The sequence below is a fragment of the Brienomyrus brachyistius genome, chromosome 19 (assembly GCF_023856365.1).
Source record: "Brienomyrus brachyistius isolate T26 chromosome 19, BBRACH_0.4, whole genome shotgun sequence".
NCBI lineage: Eukaryota > Metazoa > Chordata > Actinopteri > Osteoglossiformes > Mormyridae > Brienomyrus > Brienomyrus brachyistius.
In genome coordinates this window covers 10,285,906-10,302,653 of record NC_064551.1, presented here as the reverse complement: position 1 = coordinate 10,302,653, position 16,748 = coordinate 10,285,906, and the positions used below count along the sequence as shown (strand labels likewise).

Below are 16,748 nucleotides of genomic sequence, written 5' to 3'. Positions count from 1 at the left end.
GATACATTTGACCTTAATGTTCTCCAAGTGTTACTTACACTAGATTGCCAGAATTTTGAAGTAAAATACATTTCTGAAAACAGATGTTATTGATGCAAAGCTTTGCAGTCACATTTTATAGTTTTTACAAATATGTAACTCACTCTGCTTTCTTGCTCCCACAAGCTTGATTACTCTTTTCTGATGTTAATTTTGCTTTTACCAATGTATATAATGTAAATAATCATATAAATAATAATAATAATACATTTATTTCAGACACAAGTAGCATACATATTTAGGGGGGGGGGGGGCATGCATGTATTCACGGGGGGGCACTCCACTCCCCCCCCCCCCCCCCCCCCCCCCCCCCCCCGATCTACCCCTGGATCTTCATTTCACCAGATTTAGACATACATTTGAAATGATGAGATATCACTAAGCAAATACGGTGTGATCAACCCCCAACTGTATTAACAGGAAACGGCTCACAAATCGAGATTCATGATGAGCAACACCCATGTCTAAGGTAAATAGAATAAAATCATAAAAACATGCATGATTTCACGGATTTTTACATCACCAAATTACATATTACAAGAGCATGCGTTACATGAATCAATGATTGCGTTTCGAAGGAAATTATAACCTATAAATAATTTTATATCTAAAATAAAATACCCTAAATATGTTTTTTAACAGCGTGCAGTACTTAATGATAGATGTTGTACAGCCTCCAGTCTGAAGATGGCGGGGCAGGTTTACACTGTGTCCCGCGAAAGCCTCGGAAGTTACAGCTTTTGTCTATATTTATGCGTAAATGGGCCGTACGTATTAAAGCCGCTTTCCCTTTTGCGTCTGATGAGCAGAATCTTGGTCACGCTTGCAAATGGACTGAAGTGCGCTGCGTGAGACGGATGTGTTATTGCGGGTTTAGACGGTAAAAGCGTCTAATTCTTTTTTAAAAAAAAATTGCATGCATTACCCTACAACTAGACCTGTCCGCTGCATGAGAACCGGTTGTTTGCCCACAGACTTAAAATATTTAGCATAAAGGGGCGGTATACTGTAATCTTACCTTGCGACAGCTTGGTGATTAATAAAAGAGAAAGATAATGGAATGTTATTGATCAGTTAGATGTGCTTATTAGACTGTAGATATTATATTATTGTAATTAATGTGCAGGGTCCCTTCGGATGACAGAAGGGTGTAGATGGATTGTCCCACCAGCAGCGTAGCCAAGATCTGGCTGATCGTTAAGTTGTTAACTGGGTATAGATCAAAAGTGACCCGTCCATGATTTTAGACTGATGTGCGGATCCCGGTCTTCAACATAAAATGGTTGACATACCTACGGTTTTATTTTGCTTTTTAAAGTTCCGCTCTCGTGGTATTCTTTATTATTGAAACGGGTAGATGAATAATAAATTACGCGATCATCTTCCAGTAGGTTATTTTTGAAATCCTCTTAATCATTTAAATGAAAAGTAATATGATGTCACCTTGCTAGTTAGACACACAGTAACAGCTGGTTGTATGTGTCGGCCTGTCGTGTTATCAGTATACAGTTATAAATAAAAAGTAAAAATTTCACAGCATAACTGTGGAAAAAAAATGTTATTTTATTGCCTTTTTACATTCTTTGTGGCAGTTCACAACAAATTACCATAATTTTTACCATTAAAGACAGTCACAATACGAGATACATTTATTTTGTGTAGATTTAATAAGGTATGATGTAGAAATATAAATAATTTTTTTCTTTAAGGTTATAAACATGGTGCGATCGAAGTCCCACACTCACTCCTCCAGATCGAGGTCAAGATCTCACTCCACGACTAGGTCACGGTCAAGGTCACGCTCGAGGAAGAAGAGATACAGGTGAAGTGTGTGTGTGCGTGTGTCTGCTCTCTTTGTGGCGTGCCTGTCTTGTGTTAGCTTTTCGGTGTTGTCTGAAGCTGAAGCAGTTCTGTGTCTAACTGCTGAGGCATGTTGTTTCCTGCCTGCAGCTCCAGGTCCCGCTCGCGATCCTACTCTCGATCCCGCAGTCGGGAACGGAATTACCCTAGGGAGTATCGGCGGGACTATCGCCCCAGCAGGGGCATGAGGCGTCCCTATGGATTCCGCAACCGGGGCAGGGGCTACTACCAAGGCGGGGGTCGCTTCCATCACCGTGGAGGCTTCCGACCCAACTGGCAAAACCGCCGCTACTCCCGCAGCCCCAGGCGGGGGCGCTCTCGGTCCCGGACCCCAAAACGTAGATCCACCTCCCAGAGGTCTCGCAGCAAGTCCCGGCGCTCTGGACGGTCTTCAGCTTCCGGCCGCTCCTCTTCCTCCTCCTCTTCCTCAACCCCTCGCAACCGCTCTGCGGCACCAGCTGGCGGAAAGCCAGAGGGGCCAGGGGAAGAACGTGTAGGGGCAGCAACGAAGGGAGGTCTTGCTATGATACCGCTAGCCCCGCCCTCTGAGGGTTGGATGGGCATTTCAGCCTATAAAGACAACAGCCCGCGGCGAAGCCCCTCCCCTGTACGCAGTCCCCCCAGCCAAAGCTCCTCCCACTCTGGACCGCTGGTTCATTCCTCTGCACCTCCTGGTAGCAAAGTTTTCTTCCCCCAGAGTGATGAGCAGGACCTCTCAAAAGTGGGCAAATACTTCAAAAGGTACCCCTTCTCCCAAAGTCTGAACATATACCAGTTAACATTTTGAATGTGGATTGTGTGAGTGTCATGTCAGAATGTGCAAATTCTCCACGGACAGCTGTGACTTCCTCCTTTTGGGCAGGTGTCTACAAGAGGGTGGAGATGCTGTCTTTTCTCAGGATCAGGGCGTAGGGCGGCAGAGTGAGCCCCAGAAGGTGCCACTTTCAGAGAGGGCCCAGTGGAGCAGACTGGACATGGAGCTAGAGCTTAATCTGGACTCGGGGACCAAAAGCAGGGCCGAAAAGGTGCCTTTCTTGGGGGACTCGCCTGAGGCGGAGGAGGAGGACGAGGTCCAGGCCTACAGGCAGCCGCACCAGCTGAGGGTGGTGGGCCAGGCTCGGGAGGGAGCCTGGACACGGGACCCTGTGAAGGGTCTCAGGCTGGGCAGGGAGCCCGACCGGCTGCTGAAGGCCAAAGAGCAGGGCCTCCAACCCGAGAGCGAAATGGCATCGCCGCAGCAACCGAAGGCCGGGCCGCAGCGGCCTCCAGATGGAAGAAGGGACAGTGCCCCCAGAGCCGGGCCCAGCCACTGCGGCCGGCCACAGGTTAGAATGGAAATGACTTCCTTGGACTTGGGAGATACCAGGTGAGTCGTGTTTTTGGCAGAATTGGGTGGGGGGGTGGGGGTGGAATGACACGATGACTCCTTGTCTGTCTTCCTCCCCAGCCCAAGCATCTCGATAGCCGGGGACCGTTCGCTGGCCAGCACCCTCGCCTGCTCAGCCAGGAAAGAGCAGGCCTTCCGCTCCATCTTCCACCACATCACTCAGCCTCAGGCCTACAAAGGCACGGCCGAGGCCTTCATTCACCACGTAGTGTCCTTGGTCCATCATGTCAGAGGTACCTCAACAAGTCCCTCACTGTTGTTACGTGTAAGATTACTTATTTCTTGAAGAGCAATGTTGTTTTGCTGTTATTCATATTTCACATATGACTTTGCATTCAGTTTTTCTGTAAGTGATGTAATACATTTCCTAGACCTTTCTGTAATGTTTTTTTCAGTCTTTTGTGGATATGATGGACTCATAGCTCAGTGCTACTCTGCAGTGGCGATGTGCAGGGGCTGATGGGAAATGCAGTTCAGTCTGCACAGTGATGTTCTCTCTTTCATTGCGAATAGGTCATGCCAGTCCGGGAATGGGCATTGCAATGCCAAGGTCCATGTTACTGTAATTACACTTGAGAGATACCGATGCGGAAACGGGCACAGTCGAAGCCCCCCGTGTCCCTGGCGTAAAATCAGTTGCTAGCTCCAAAATGCCCTCCTCCACCATGTTGGGTTTCATTGACGCACTACTCTGGTAGTGACCGAGTCGAGTGTTAGGCATTGGTTTTGAGACAAAGAGGCGGTAAGTTGAAAACCGGACTTGTTAACAAAAAGCTTCTTTCGTTTATGATCTCTCCAGACTTGTGTAAATGTGTCAGACGTGGCTGCAATATGTGACAGATGTAAAACTGTATATATTGTGTATATGTAAAACTTCTGTAGATCATTCAAGGTACAGTCACTTTTGTTCAGTTTGTAATTGCAGTATTGAAAGATCTTTTTTAGATGTTAATCAGTGGATATTGATTTAAAAGTTGTCAATAATACTGATTAAGAATCGTGTCATATGGAATTGTCATTCTCATGATTACAGTGGCATGTAAACAATTTCCTATGCTATTCCTGTAACGAAAGAGCTAAGCAATTAGTCAGATGGGGGAAATACTTTGAGCGTTCATGCCTGCAGTGTGTAAAGTTAACCTTCTGTAAGATGTGCTTCTTTCCTCCGCTAGATCGGCCGATACGGGTGATATCGATCTAACTGACTCACTTGTGCCCCTTGCCGCCCACAGAGCGCCACTTCCGGCCAGCCGCTATGTCCCTCCATGAGCGCTTCGCGGTCTATCAGACAGCGGCTGTGGAGCACGAGGCCCGACACCAGAGCCCAGAGATCCATAGGTAGTTAGCTGGGTTAGCCGCTAATACTGTTAGCCACGTCACTTAGCAGTATGTCTGGGAATGATCTAGAGGTGCCAGCCATGATTGTTTTGCTTGTATTGGAAGGGATGTCTTGCTGAAGGCTACAAAGAATACTCATGTTTACTGGATTATTCCAGATCTCTTCATGCAACAGTACATAATTTGGCACGGATTCAAAAGCTTTATCATTTGTACAAGTACAATGAATAGCAATAACAAGATAGTGTCTTGCCAGCATTAAATATTAGCCGATCATTCATAGTTGTTCTTGTTTCTGATCAAAAGGAGGATTGACATCTCCCCCAGTGCTTTTAAGAAGGCAAGAACATTCAAGGAAGATTCCAAGGTATGGAAGCCTTCATTGATGTGGTGTGCTTTAAAATTGAGTTTGTGGAAGGACTGCATCACCTTTAACGTCCATAGGGGGTCAGCAGTGAGCAGTCAGTGAAAATATATGAGGCTGACAGTCAGTTTGAGGTGTGTTGTACATTGGTGATTTATTTATTTATTTATTTTATTGCTAGAGAGGGATGTCAGGTATGAGGGATCACGTTTTAACACAGGCTACCACAGCGAGAATTAATGAGTGCTCCAACATTGCTTTGCTCTGATAGGGCGGGAAAAAATCAAGGTGCGATTCTGCTGATTTGCGGTACGATATCGATCGGCGGCGGACCGAGCAGAGCCGGGACCACGATGAGGCCAGGATGTCCCGGGAACATAGTCCGCCCAAGAAAGTGGACAAACTGACCAAGGAACCCAGAGATTACAAACCGTTTAAGGATGAGAGGTAAGACGTCCGACACCAGGAATGTTACTGTCAGGTGTTTTCCTGTTTAATAATTGCCTTTTTATTAATATCAACAATTCTTGTTCGTCATTCCTTGCTGCTATTTATATGAAAATGACCATTTTGTTTTACAGCAGTAATCAGTTTTTTGCGCCTTTTGTTGGATGAGGACATTTGGGATTAGCAAACAAAAATGACAATAAAATGTCATATAATCCAGGCAACAGCACAAGGTTGGACTTCATTGCAGTGCACTTCTTAAGCACATTGTGTAAGAGCTGCAGTCTGGTATTGCATTTTTTTTCTCTATCCTTTCAAAGGAGATTTCAGTATGCTGAATGTTTCACCTTTAGTACTAGTTTTTTCCCCCCTTTACTGTAGACAAACTGTTACTATGGAAACCAGTACGGGTCTCTCTGTAACAGAATCGTTAATCCAAGTACATGCAACTTTGACTGGTGGACTCCTTACCTGGAGATTGAGTGCTTAACTTATCTTGCAGCAAACGCAAAAGCAAGGAGCGGGGGCGTTCCAGGTCGTCCTCCGAGTCGTCAGTGACGCGTGAGAACAGCAGGGAGAAGCGCAGGGCCAGGGAGGAGGAGGGGGCGGCCCTGACGGAGCTCAAGGACGACCCTGGCTTCCAGGGTACCCTGCGGCCCAGGGGAACCTTTGTAAGTACTGCAGGGGGGGGAAGAGTGGTGTGTAGGTACACTGCTCCTGCCGTGACCATAGAGGCATGCAGACAAATCCTCTCTTGTCCTGTAGCAGTTCCGCATCAGAGGGGGGCGAGGGCGTGGCCGGGGGACCTTCCCTCCACCCATCTCTGGACCAACCCCTCCCAGCGCCCCTTTTCAGAAGAGACCTAAGGAGGAAGAATGGGACCCAGAGTACACACCCAAGAGCAGGAAGTACTTCCTGGTGAGTCTTGGGCTCCCTGTCGAAAGTTTGTGATTGGATGCGAGACTTGAATAATATTTGGCCCTGTAATTTGATTGGATTGGGTCAGTATCCTTGGAAACATTGTTCATTGAGAACTTAAGTGCTTGTAAGATTCACTTAAAGAAGACAGCCCTGAAAATGGGTCATTTGAAGCACATTTCATACCACACTTTTCTGTGTGCGTTTTCAGGCTTTCTGCCCGCAGAAGCTTCTGTTCATACTACATTTAGCTGTGGATGTGGATGGTCACGGTTGGTGCATGCATACAGCAGTGATATTGCACCCGAGCAGGTTACACTTGCACTGTCCGCAGCTGTGTGGCGTAAACCAGACAACGAAATTTACATCGGTTTACCCCATGCATAACAGAAAGCATGCGCAGAAAAGTGAAGTATGGACTTAATGTCTGTGCTCTGTCGTACCATCCACAGCACGATGACAGGGATGACGGCACGGACTATTGGGTGAAGAGGGGAAGAGGGCGGGGCCTGTTCCAGCGTGGGAGGGGCCGATTCCCCTTCAGGAAATCCAGCAGCAGTCCCAAGTGGACTCATGATAAGTATCAGTGTGAAGGCAATGAGGAGGAAGAGGAGGAGGAAGGCGCAGAGGGTGAGGAGAGGAAAGACCCGCAGAAGGATGAGAAAGTGGAGTGAGAATGTAAGGAGCATGTAGTCGTGCTGCGGTCTGACTGTGCGGCTGGGGAGGTGAAGACCCATGCGATCTCTCTACCTGTTAAGTGGAGAGCACATAACATTCATATTTGGTTTAAGAAAAATCTATTCCAGTGATAATTGCTTTTTCAGTTAAGAATTTTCTGCATTTGTTTGTTGACTTTAAATTTGTCTTCCCATACCGATTACTTTCAGTGGAGACCATTACCTCTAATGTGAGATACTGGCTTTCTCCTCAATTCGTTAAGTTGGTTACAAGGTTAATACTGAATTTTTCCCTAACCTGCATCTATATTAGTAAATGTGGAGCCACTAAGAAGCACTCTCTGCTACCTTCAATTGTGTCAGATTAAGTTATAGTAACAATGTTGCTACAATAAACCTTTTATTCAAACTATATGTGGCCTGGTATGGTGTCTAAGTTAGTAAGCGTTAATGTACGGAAAGATACGCATTACACATTTTTACATGCGCAGCTGCGGCGGCAAAGAACCATGCATTTAAAACCATAGTGCATGACTGAGTGCATTACGTAACCTGCTTACACCTCGATTACCACACGTTTGGCTTACACTGGGGCTTGGTTATTAATATGATCGATAATCTAACTAATCAGACAATTCATTGAGTAATAGTTTATAGTTGATGTATAAATTTGCAAATGGCGGGAGGCTGGAAGCAGCCCCCCACTGCAGGGTGCATACTCAGTGTCACGTACGGTCAATTTAGGCACTCCAGTTCAATTTAATTTAAAGTATTCTGGAGAGTGGAAGAATACCAGAGGATCCGCCTACGATTCACGCGCAGACAGGGTGAACATGCGAACTCCACACACACAAAGCGGCGTTGTGCGGAGACTCCCGTTAGTCTTGCACGGTGTGGGATGTTTATATGGACTGGGCATTTCACGGACATGCGATCTTCACATCGCGAGGATCGTGATAGTCTGCTGGGTTCAAATCATCAATAAGTTGCACAAAAGCATTTTTCCTCAGTCACAGGAAACAAAATTTCACAAGCTGTGCAATTTTAACGATGGTTCCTCTGCAACATTATATACTACATGTTCAAAAACAGTTTATCGCTGCTGCGAGGTCTGCATGCACTCAGACAATCATAATGATTCTCCTCCTTGCTGTTGGACTCAATGATGGACTATGTGGTACAACTCTGAGATATTAAGTCAAAAAGAGAAGCAAGAACTGGTCATGAAAAGGCGTAGAGCATGCTTTTCTGTGTGGAAATATCTTGTATTCCTTGGAGACAATACTGAGAAGGCAAGTGACTTGGTGGCATTCCTGGCATATTTGGCAGGCTACTGGTAGATGAGTTATATTTGGCTATACGGTTAATTTTCAAATTTAGTCCTCAATGTGAACTTTTTCCAGTATCGTTCAGCCCAAATCACCCAATACGGTGACCAAAATATTACATGATCGATGATATGGCTAAGCGACAGGGCTGACCTTTTCAACAGCAGTTATTTTCACTAAAAGGAATCGCACAAAAATGAGTAAGTAAAATGATTTGTCAAAGTGCTGACAGAGACAGGCTGGGCTACTCAGAGATGCTGGCTAACTGCGCATCATCAGATGGGTTTGTCAAACCTGAATGGTCTCCTAAGATGTATTTGCATTGCAGTTGTGCTCTGGACCCTTATTTTCTATGGACCATCAATATGACGTCTTACTTTCTGCCATATTGATGAGTAATCGAGAAGGAAGTTTTTAACCCATGATTTTAATAACAGAGTAATCCAGATTAATTGAGTGACCCTGACAGCTCCAATTTAGAAATAAGTACCTAAAGACGTTTTTGAGCCAAGATTGATTTATTAGAACCACTTTCTTCTGGCAACAAACATTTTGCTTAGATACAACCCAAGCCACTGTCGTCAATTCAAAAATTATGTTGCCAAGACCAGTCGTTAATTTGAAATTGCCATTTCTGTTAACGTTAAACTGTTCAACATTTGGAATATTAAGTAGCATTATAATTACAGAATTGACTTACTACTGCGATTCACCCCTCTAGCACTACATGTGCAGCTATGCACAATTAATGAACACCCTTCTGACCAATCAGATTCGAGAGTTCAACAGCATTGTGGCAGAAATGCCTTTAAGGAATCTGGGGGGAAAATAAGACTCCTTTTATTTGACTTTCAAAGAAGCTTGAATTGAAAGTCTGAAGTGAAGATCAAATGTTCAAGACAGAACACGCATAGACATTAAAATATATGTACAGGGAAGACAGGAAAAAACAAACAAACGGCAAGATGAGCTTCACCAGTAGAATGTCCTGGTGAGGAACGTAGCAGCAGCGTTAAGCCAGCTGCCGCCGGGATCAGCCTTGGCGCCCATCCGGGATATCGCTCTGTCCGTGTTGCGCTCCGGGCTCTCGTCCTCGGGCAGGTAATCCGGCAGGTGGACGTTCTCCTGCACAGCCGCGGCTGTGGTGCCGAGCGGGACCATGACCTTCAGGGACAGACAGTCCACCATGACTGTGTGCAAGAAGCTCCTTCTGTGATGTCAAAAGCAGATGCCTAGAAACGTGGACTCACCTCTTCCCCTGCGTCATTTTTCACAACCTGCTGGGCTGTCAGCACCTTGGTGGTGGCGATGGCGGAGGCTAGACACTACGAGGCAAAGGAGCACAGTTCCTCAAACCCAGGCTGCGTTACCATACGCTTTACATGACGTCACTGCACCTATACTGCAATTAATCATTATACTGCGGTTCAGTTTGTCACAATAATTCCTGTATTCTGAACCTTTGCATCAATTTATTAATTTATTGCAGTACTGTTTAACACCGGCAAATATAACTACAGTCAAATGTTTTATTTCACAAACTTTTTTCCCAGCAGTCGATTAAACAGACACTTTATGTAGCCTACGCTCACTGCCCTGCACTGCAAAAATACATCTTCTGAAATGTTTTGAAAGTATGAGTGAAATGTTATGTTTTTTTCATTTGCATTTATGGTTTTAAAAACGGAAACATGCACATTAGGTATGCACAATAATATAGTTAGAGACGATATAGTTTGTGCAACTGGCAGTTGAAGTGAGCAACAACTAGATTCAAGATCAGAGGTGTACGGATCCAATATTCGTGATCGGTATCAGCACCGATCCATGCATATTAGATGGAGCGGGTATCGGCCATATGCAACCGATCCACGTCCGATACTTTCGTTTTTGGCAGTCTGTGAAAAGATAACTCCTATTTCTTGTTAAATCAATTTGTACAAATCAGCATGACAGCTCTTTCTCATTTTAGATGTATTTTGCGGTATTCAACCTGAACACGGTGCCACTCAGTGGGTTGTGAGGTCATGCGCATAACCTTTGCAGTAGGAAGAGCGTAAGACCATCAGAGGACGAGGACAGCAAAGGTGATTTACATGCTGGCAAAGCAAACATGTCTGCAATGTGGAAGTATTTTACGCGATTTGCAATCTTTGTGAAAAAAAGAGTTTTGAGATGTGGGAATATGGCTCTTCTCAGCTTGCTAGTACAGTGGTACCTCGTCGATTGCTCATTTCTCACCTCGGCAGGCAGGTCGGACCGGATGCGTACGGTGCACCTCTTCAGCGCCATTTGGAAGGTAAAGCTGATGACCCCTTTGACCTTGAGCAGAGCTTCTTCACAGAGGCCGCGATGGACCTGCATATCGGGTTAAAGGATTCGAAATCACCACCCTACAGCAAAACTGCCATGATGGCTCCAATCAGGTGCTGGCAGGTCGGCATGCTGACTGGAGACAAGTATAGAAACTGCTCCAAAACCCTTCCGAATAAACTTCTGATTTCTTTGTACAGAAATGTCACATTTACATGATTTTTTTTCATGAAAATAAAGGACATTTCTTTCACTTCGCTAACCCATATGCCTTTTCTATTGCCTTCAAAAGCCGCACTGTGATTATCCATTGAAAATCTTCAATTATTCAACCAAAAATATAGTTCAATTTTATTCCAAACTTCCTAACAGAAGCCACAAAACCCCATTAAACTAGGTACTAAAATAAAGCTCAAAACGTTTTTCAGGAGATTTGTACAGAAATATACAGACACAGACACACACACAATTTGGTCACTCCAATTAACCACAGTATGTTTTTTAACTGTGGGGATAAAACCAGAGTACCCAGAGAAAACCCCTTAATGACACAGGGAGAACATGTAAACTTCACACACATGGAGTCATAGTGGAGACTCAAACCGGTGCCAGATGTGTGAGGCAACAGTGCCAAGTTCAGCTGTGTCGCACTCAGTGGGCACCCAAATAAGCCATATCTCAAATATCCTTAAGGTTAATGAATTGAAATATTTCGTTTCTTTATTCAGTATCAAAATAAAACATTCTGACTCATTCAATGTAACCTGGGCCAATTATCACCTGCCAGTACCTACTCCAAGTTAGGAAGTCTAAACATACCACACTGTCCAGGCCCTGTATGTGAAGGGTGACGGATTTGGCCTTTTTATTGGTGCTGTTGATGAAGAACTGTGACTTGACTCTTTTTGGCTGCTCAGGGGTTTGGAGAGTCCCAGTATGGAGAGGTTTACTCAACAAGCCAAAGACTTCTCTGGCTAAATCACACACCTCATTCTGTCCACGACTACTGAAAGAAAGCAAAAAATAAACGATTTCCATAAGAAGCCACAGAAAGCCATACAGCTGTTCTAACTTGATAACTGAGTGTCTTGGCATATCATTCAGATTGTTTTTTACAAATGTTGAGGTATTCAGTGGTCTGTGGTAAAAGCGTGAGATATTTGCCCTTAAAAGTAAATCCCAAAAAGACTAAAGATACACCCTAATGCTTTAAAATGAGACTCACCGTTGCATTAGGTTTTCCAGGCTCACCATCATGCCCAGTTCATTCTTCATTTTATCCCTGTTAATGGGGGACTCGGCAAGGTAACGAAGAGTCTGACAAGACAGAATAAAGTTTACCGGCTCGACCACATAGAGGAGCTTTAAATATTTCCAACTGCGTGCAAATATGAGCAGTAATGCCAACCTGTAGCGTAGATAGCAGTACGTGGGAATCTTGGTGATCCAGAAACAGAACCAGGCCGGGAAGACAGCCTTGGTCCTGGACTATGGACTCCCTGTTCTGCGGCTCAGACGCCAAATCCCGCAGTTGATTAACGACTGAAAGCGCGTCCATCATGTTTCTGGGGGATATTAAAACGGTGCCCATTACCTTAGATGCGCGTTAAATGCACAGTGATCACCTTTATACACAGCAGCGGTTCAAGGCAATACAACCAAGTAAGTAGGTAGGTAAGTATAATTTATTTATTAAGCGTGTTTCACAGACGAGAGTCACAAAGCTAAAACTAAAATGCAGAAAAACTTAAGACAAAAAACCAAACAGCAATGTAAAAATACCCAAGTAAAAACAGACAGCAATACATGGCAAAGCACGATTTCACAGGATCACATTTTGCCAAAAGATGATCCCATAAACCACTACACACAGTGTATATTCCCATTTTAGGTGACAGCAAATAATCGCATTTAACAAGTCACCGAAAAAAACTAAGATAATTATAATTATACTGGTAAACGAACAGCGAATTACCAACAGACTAGTAACTGTACATCCTGATATATATCGCATGTACCGCATCAAATATTACGAAGGATTATAGTGTTGTGACTATCGGTGTTATAGTCACATTTAAAAAAATATAACAAGTATAAGACGTTAATACAAAATTCGCTTTACTGTCCTTACCCAACACACGATATCCTTGCAAAGTCCGAAATTAAATTTCGTACGAATTTTACAAAGTACAAACCGATTGGTTGGCCCGCTAAGCTGACCTCGAACGGTGATGCATGATCATTGGCTTATTTTTTCATGAAACTGAAGCGGCCCACTCAGCGTGCAGTTTGTTGACGCGGCTTTATTTGAGTTCTTTTAACCTGGAAGCGTGGCTGCTGTTAGGGGGAAGCTGGGGAAGCTTCTACTGTAGACTTCTGCTATGTAGTCACTCTATACATTATTTGTTAACAGGCAGTAATTTGCTGTTCATTTCTGGAAGCAGTGATTGTAATTGTCCGTTTTTTACGGTCCAGATTCGGTTGGTCTTCGGGCTTTAATTGCGATCTTCTACGCTTTCCTTTTGCATATTTACAGTATGGTCATCAGGACTGAGTAGCTGCTAATGTAGCGTCGTTTGGACTTCGGTATTACTGTTAGTGTTCATTTGCTTTAAATAACATCTGCAATGTCTCCCTTGATTGGCATCCTTGATTTTCTACGGTATGTGCTCGAATACTTCGGACTTCCAGCAGATATGGTAATACCGAGTTTTTATTTTGCTGTATTTGGTATTTAAAATGGATTATACTGAAAGTAACCAACTATTGTCTATTGAACTCCTGCTGTGAATGTGATCCATCTTTTTCAGCTATTGCCTGTATGCCAGAGCAAATTATGTGGGCAGTATCGCAGCATTGTTCGTTTGATTGGAAGCAACCTTCCCTTGAGTGCTGGTCCACGAGTTCATTTTCAAGTACGGTATAGACGAGCAAATATGATGGTTTACATAGGTAGTAAATGGGGTTGAATACAACTACACTAAACTTCTGGGGGGTTCTCACATTTTGCTCGTTTACAGGTCCCCTTCCTCACACACGTGACTCATGGGAGGGTCGGCTTTGACGTGGAGAGTCCCACCATACCGTCTTTGGCCGATATAATGTGGGTTGTTCGAAATGACAACGAAACCATTGCAAAGTTTAGGTAATGTAATCTAACACTGATAAAGCACTGACTGTTTTACTTTACTCTCAATCACTGAGGGGCTGGGTTTGCCCTAGTTCTGCCGATTTTGCACCATAATACTTGCATTGCATGTTTACTTTATGCTATATGTTTACATTGCCCTGTGCACATATTTATTTTACTTATTTTGTTATTGTCTTATTGAAGCACCTTAATTTCTGTTTAATTTGTGTTTACCAGTGGCTGGAATGATATGCAGTCATATTTTCATCATACAGTGTAACGGTTTACTGTACATTTGACAAACTTTTGAATGTTGTGTGTCTGAAGTTTTTTTTTTTTTTTTCCTTTTTTTGTCAGCATCTAACATGTTGGTGATGATTGCCCCAGTTACAATGTTGGATGTGTATCATATTACAGGAGTGGCATCCACCTTCCCAGTGGACACGGAGTTCGTCACTGTGCTGCAGTAGAGGTTGGCCCTGAAAGGGCGGTGGCATTGAAGAAGATCACAGCCCTCGAAGAGGAGCTGCTCCGTTTGCGGGCTCAGATCGCCGTCATCGTCAGTGGCCCGACAGGTGTGTACTGGGACTGCTCTTTCCAACCTTGTTGGTGGTGTTTTTTTTTTTTTTTTTTTAAATTTCATTACACCCAGCTAGCTGCCAGATGGTGTTAAGGAGGATCTAAGACTTGGGCAAGTGACCCTGTTGTTCCCATAAGAGGTGCTTATTCACTTTGTAAAATGTTTAGCTAAATCAGTGGCTGAGATGAAAATTAAAAAATCTAATACATTAGATGCCAAGTGGCAATCTCCATAGTAACACAATGTTGCTTTGCCAACTTTCTTTTTAGGTTCTGATATGTCCCAGAACAGTTTGGCGATCACTGGGACTCCTCTCCCTGCTCCTCCTCTTCCAGTCCTTACGTCGACTCCTCGCTGTGTCCCTCCTCCTCCCCCTCCACCACCTCCTCCACCTCCACCTTCCAGTTATGAGTCTGTAAATAGATCAGAGAAGTCTTCCCTCCAGGGCTTTGCCATACAGTCCCAGACACGTGTCCCCGAGCAGAAGAAGAATCATTGTAGCCAGGCAGCTGGATCAGAATCCAGGAAAGGCCCCAGCATGCTGGAGGTGCTGAAGGATCTAAACCAGGTCAAACTACGTGCAGTGGAGAGGTATGGGCTGGCATGAGCGTGCTGAGCAGTGAGGCTGAGGCATACCACATGACACGTGTGTGAGCTGAAGTATCATATAACTTGTGGCGACCCTCTATGAAATGCATGACAATGCTAAGCTAGCTAATGCAAGTTTATTGGTTGTCAATCCACCAAGGTCGCCAGGAGGGACCCCTGTGAGACTGAGGCGAAGGACGCTGGGGAAGGCCTTGCCCTCAGATCCTGCTTCCATCATAGCCGAGGCGCTAAAAAAGAAGTTTGCATGCCGGCAGCAGGAGGACTCCTTTGACAAGGAGAACTGTTCCTCTGAGCTCTCCCCTTTCGGAAGCCCTGAGGTGCCCTGTGTGAGTTTATAATTCACCTATAATTCAAGGCAGGAGGGATTGTGAGTAAAGGAAAAGGTCTTTGTTGGTCTGCCTGTTTATAGGGCAGGTAGTCTTTTTTTATTTTTTGTTTTATGTAGCTCTTTCAATTGACAAATGATCCATTCTGTGTAGTTCTATGTAATACTAGCTTTCTTTCACCAGAGGTCGCTGTTTCACCAATTACTTAAAATTTTGAACTTGAGTAATATGTCCTTGAAACTGCATGATGACATTTCTGTATGACTGTCAATCTCCTCCATTTGTTAAACCATATTCCATATGCTGGTCTGTCGTGTTAAGTCAACAGGGTGGCCTGTGTGTAAGAGTTGCAGTGCGTATTTACTCATTGTGTCTTGTGCCGTTTCAGATCCCTCGGCACGTGAGGCGTGAGCATGACAGACTGTACTTGTGAGATCCTGTTCAGCTGGCAGCTAATGAGAAGAACAAGGCTGTCACTTCAAACTCTGCTGCTCCTGGACACATACAGACGTCTGTCTGCTGACTCCAACATAAAGATTCTGATGTTCGCTGGTGGCTGTGTGTCATTGTTGCTTGATCTGCCGCAATTCTATAGCGCCTTTATATTTTAAATACCTTAAATACATTTTAATATATTCCATTGAGGTTCTGATTTCAGAAATGCACTCCTAAAACAATACCAGTTATAGGAAGAGAGACAGGAATTTACTGCAGTGACCTGTTTCATTGTGAGCTCAGATTAGCATGTAGTATGTTCAGGCAAACTGTATGAGGCATCAAATGAGGAAGCTATGTGAGGCTGGTAAAAAACCTCACCGCAGCTCTGCATTTGAAACCTTGTGATCTTTCTGGATGGCGTATGCCTGTAAAGGGCGGGGAGTTTATTGTGACGCGGGAACCAGCAGCGTTCAGCTTGCATTGGAAATGTAAATGGTTAGCAGTCTTGCCCCTTTGTGTGCCTGTTTTGCTGGAGAATTTCCTGTCTAAAGTGCACAGGTTTGCTGTTTCCCTGGTTTCTGCTAGAATAACATCACTATTTTTGTTTGTATGTAAATATTAAGATGCAGTTCAACAGGAATCCCTCTGAAAATACAAGACCTACTCTAGTGATACTGCTGTGGTGTAATATGCTGTTGTATTGTGACTTTGTTGTAACTTCTGAGAGACTGTTCTAGGGCTAAGAGCTGCTCTGCTTATGTACATTTTGCTTGAGGTGTTACTTGCCAGTTGTTGGATACCTGCACCTTAATAAATCCTGCATCGCCATGGGAAAATGCCAACAAGCCAATACTGTCAGTGTGGCTGCTTTAAAATAAACCGTTCACTTCTGCTGTGACCTGCGTTTGTGCTCATCTATGGTCAGTGTCCGGTAAATGCATCCGTGCAGTGAGTGCAACAATATGGATGTATTGCAACAATAAGGAAAATGTGA

General features: G+C 44.3%; 3 protein-coding genes across 7 annotated transcripts; 2 read left to right on the top strand and 1 right to left on the bottom strand.

Annotated features, from left to right (window-relative positions):
- Positions 1 to 761: 761 nt before the first annotated feature.
- LOC125714955 (bcl-2-associated transcription factor 1-like) lies at positions 762 to 7,442 on the top strand. 2 transcript variants are annotated; one of them, XM_048986122.1, is made up of 11 exons: positions 762 to 919; positions 1,749 to 1,861; positions 1,990 to 2,640; positions 2,762 to 3,265; positions 3,347 to 3,519; positions 4,519 to 4,624; positions 4,931 to 4,991; positions 5,260 to 5,435; positions 5,938 to 6,106; positions 6,204 to 6,353; positions 6,806 to 7,442. In XM_048986122.1, the coding sequence occupies exons 2-11, from the start codon at positions 1,758 to 1,760 to the stop codon at positions 7,025 to 7,027; spliced, it is 2,316 nt and encodes a 771-aa protein (XP_048842079.1). In that variant the 5' UTR covers positions 762 to 919; positions 1,749 to 1,757; the 3' UTR covers positions 7,028 to 7,442. The 2 variants fall into 2 exon arrangements, with proteins under 2 accessions (XP_048842079.1, XP_048842078.1); XM_048986121.1 differs by having other exon boundaries at positions 763 to 919; positions 6,201 to 6,353.
- A 1,415-nt stretch (positions 7,443 to 8,857) lies between these two features.
- armc1l (armadillo repeat containing 1, like) lies at positions 8,858 to 12,837 on the bottom strand. Of its 3 annotated transcripts, none has more exons than XM_048985921.1 (7): positions 12,803 to 12,837; positions 12,080 to 12,236; positions 11,897 to 11,988; positions 11,491 to 11,677; positions 10,600 to 10,716; positions 9,609 to 9,683; positions 8,858 to 9,522 (listed from the first exon to the last, which is right to left on the bottom strand). In XM_048985921.1, the coding sequence occupies exons 2-7, from the start codon at positions 12,230 to 12,232 to the stop codon at positions 9,331 to 9,333; spliced, it is 816 nt and encodes a 271-aa protein (XP_048841878.1). In that variant the 5' UTR covers positions 12,233 to 12,236; positions 12,803 to 12,837; the 3' UTR covers positions 8,858 to 9,330. The 3 variants fall into 3 exon arrangements, with proteins under 3 accessions (XP_048841878.1, XP_048841880.1, XP_048841879.1); XM_048985923.1 differs by having other exon boundaries at positions 11,491 to 11,674; XM_048985922.1 differs by lacking the exon at positions 12,803 to 12,837 and adding an exon at positions 12,647 to 12,763.
- A 112-nt stretch (positions 12,838 to 12,949) lies between these two features.
- On the top strand, positions 12,950 to 16,652 carry mtfr2 (mitochondrial fission regulator 2). 2 transcript variants are annotated; one of them, XM_048985920.1, is made up of 7 exons: positions 12,950 to 13,370; positions 13,482 to 13,586; positions 13,692 to 13,774; positions 14,219 to 14,376; positions 14,651 to 14,972; positions 15,130 to 15,316; positions 15,705 to 16,652. In XM_048985920.1, the coding sequence occupies exons 1-7, from the start codon at positions 13,299 to 13,301 to the stop codon at positions 15,747 to 15,749; spliced, it is 972 nt and encodes a 323-aa protein (XP_048841877.1). In that variant the 5' UTR covers positions 12,950 to 13,298; the 3' UTR covers positions 15,750 to 16,652. The 2 variants fall into 2 exon arrangements, with proteins under 2 accessions (XP_048841877.1, XP_048841876.1); XM_048985919.1 differs by having other exon boundaries at positions 12,951 to 13,370; positions 13,692 to 13,816.
- Positions 16,653 to 16,748: the final 96 nt, after the last annotated feature.

Bases quoted from the DNA above. Each gene is read 5' to 3' on its own strand.
- LOC125714955 (XM_048986121.1), top strand. From the start codon at position 1,758: ATGGTGCGATCGAAGTCCCACACTCACTCCTCCAGATCGAGGTCAAGA. The intron at 5,436-5,937 runs GTAAGACGTCCG...CTTATCTTGCAG, and splicing joins AAACCGTTTAAGGATGAGAG to CAAACGCAAAAGCAAGGAGC. The intron at 6,354-6,805 runs GTGAGTCTTGGG...TACCATCCACAG, and splicing joins AGAGCAGGAAGTACTTCCTG to CACGATGACAGGGATGACGG.
- armc1l (XM_048985921.1), bottom strand. From the start codon at position 12,232: ATGATGGACGCGCTTTCAGTCGTTAATCAACTGCGGGATTTGGCGTCT. The intron at 11,678-11,896 runs GTGAGTCTCATT...GCTTTCTTTCAG, and splicing joins CTGGAAAACCTAATGCAACG to TAGTCGTGGACAGAATGAGG. The intron at 9,523-9,608 runs GTGAGTCCACGT...CTGTCCCTGAAG, and splicing joins AAAATGACGCAGGGGAAGAG to GTCATGGTCCCGCTCGGCAC.
- mtfr2 (XM_048985919.1), top strand. From the start codon at position 13,299: ATGTCTCCCTTGATTGGCATCCTTGATTTTCTACGGTATGTGCTCGAA. The intron at 14,973-15,129 runs GTATGGGCTGGC...CAATCCACCAAG, and splicing joins AAACTACGTGCAGTGGAGAG to GTCGCCAGGAGGGACCCCTG. The intron at 15,317-15,704 runs GTGAGTTTATAA...GTGCCGTTTCAG, and splicing joins GAAGCCCTGAGGTGCCCTGT to ATCCCTCGGCACGTGAGGCG.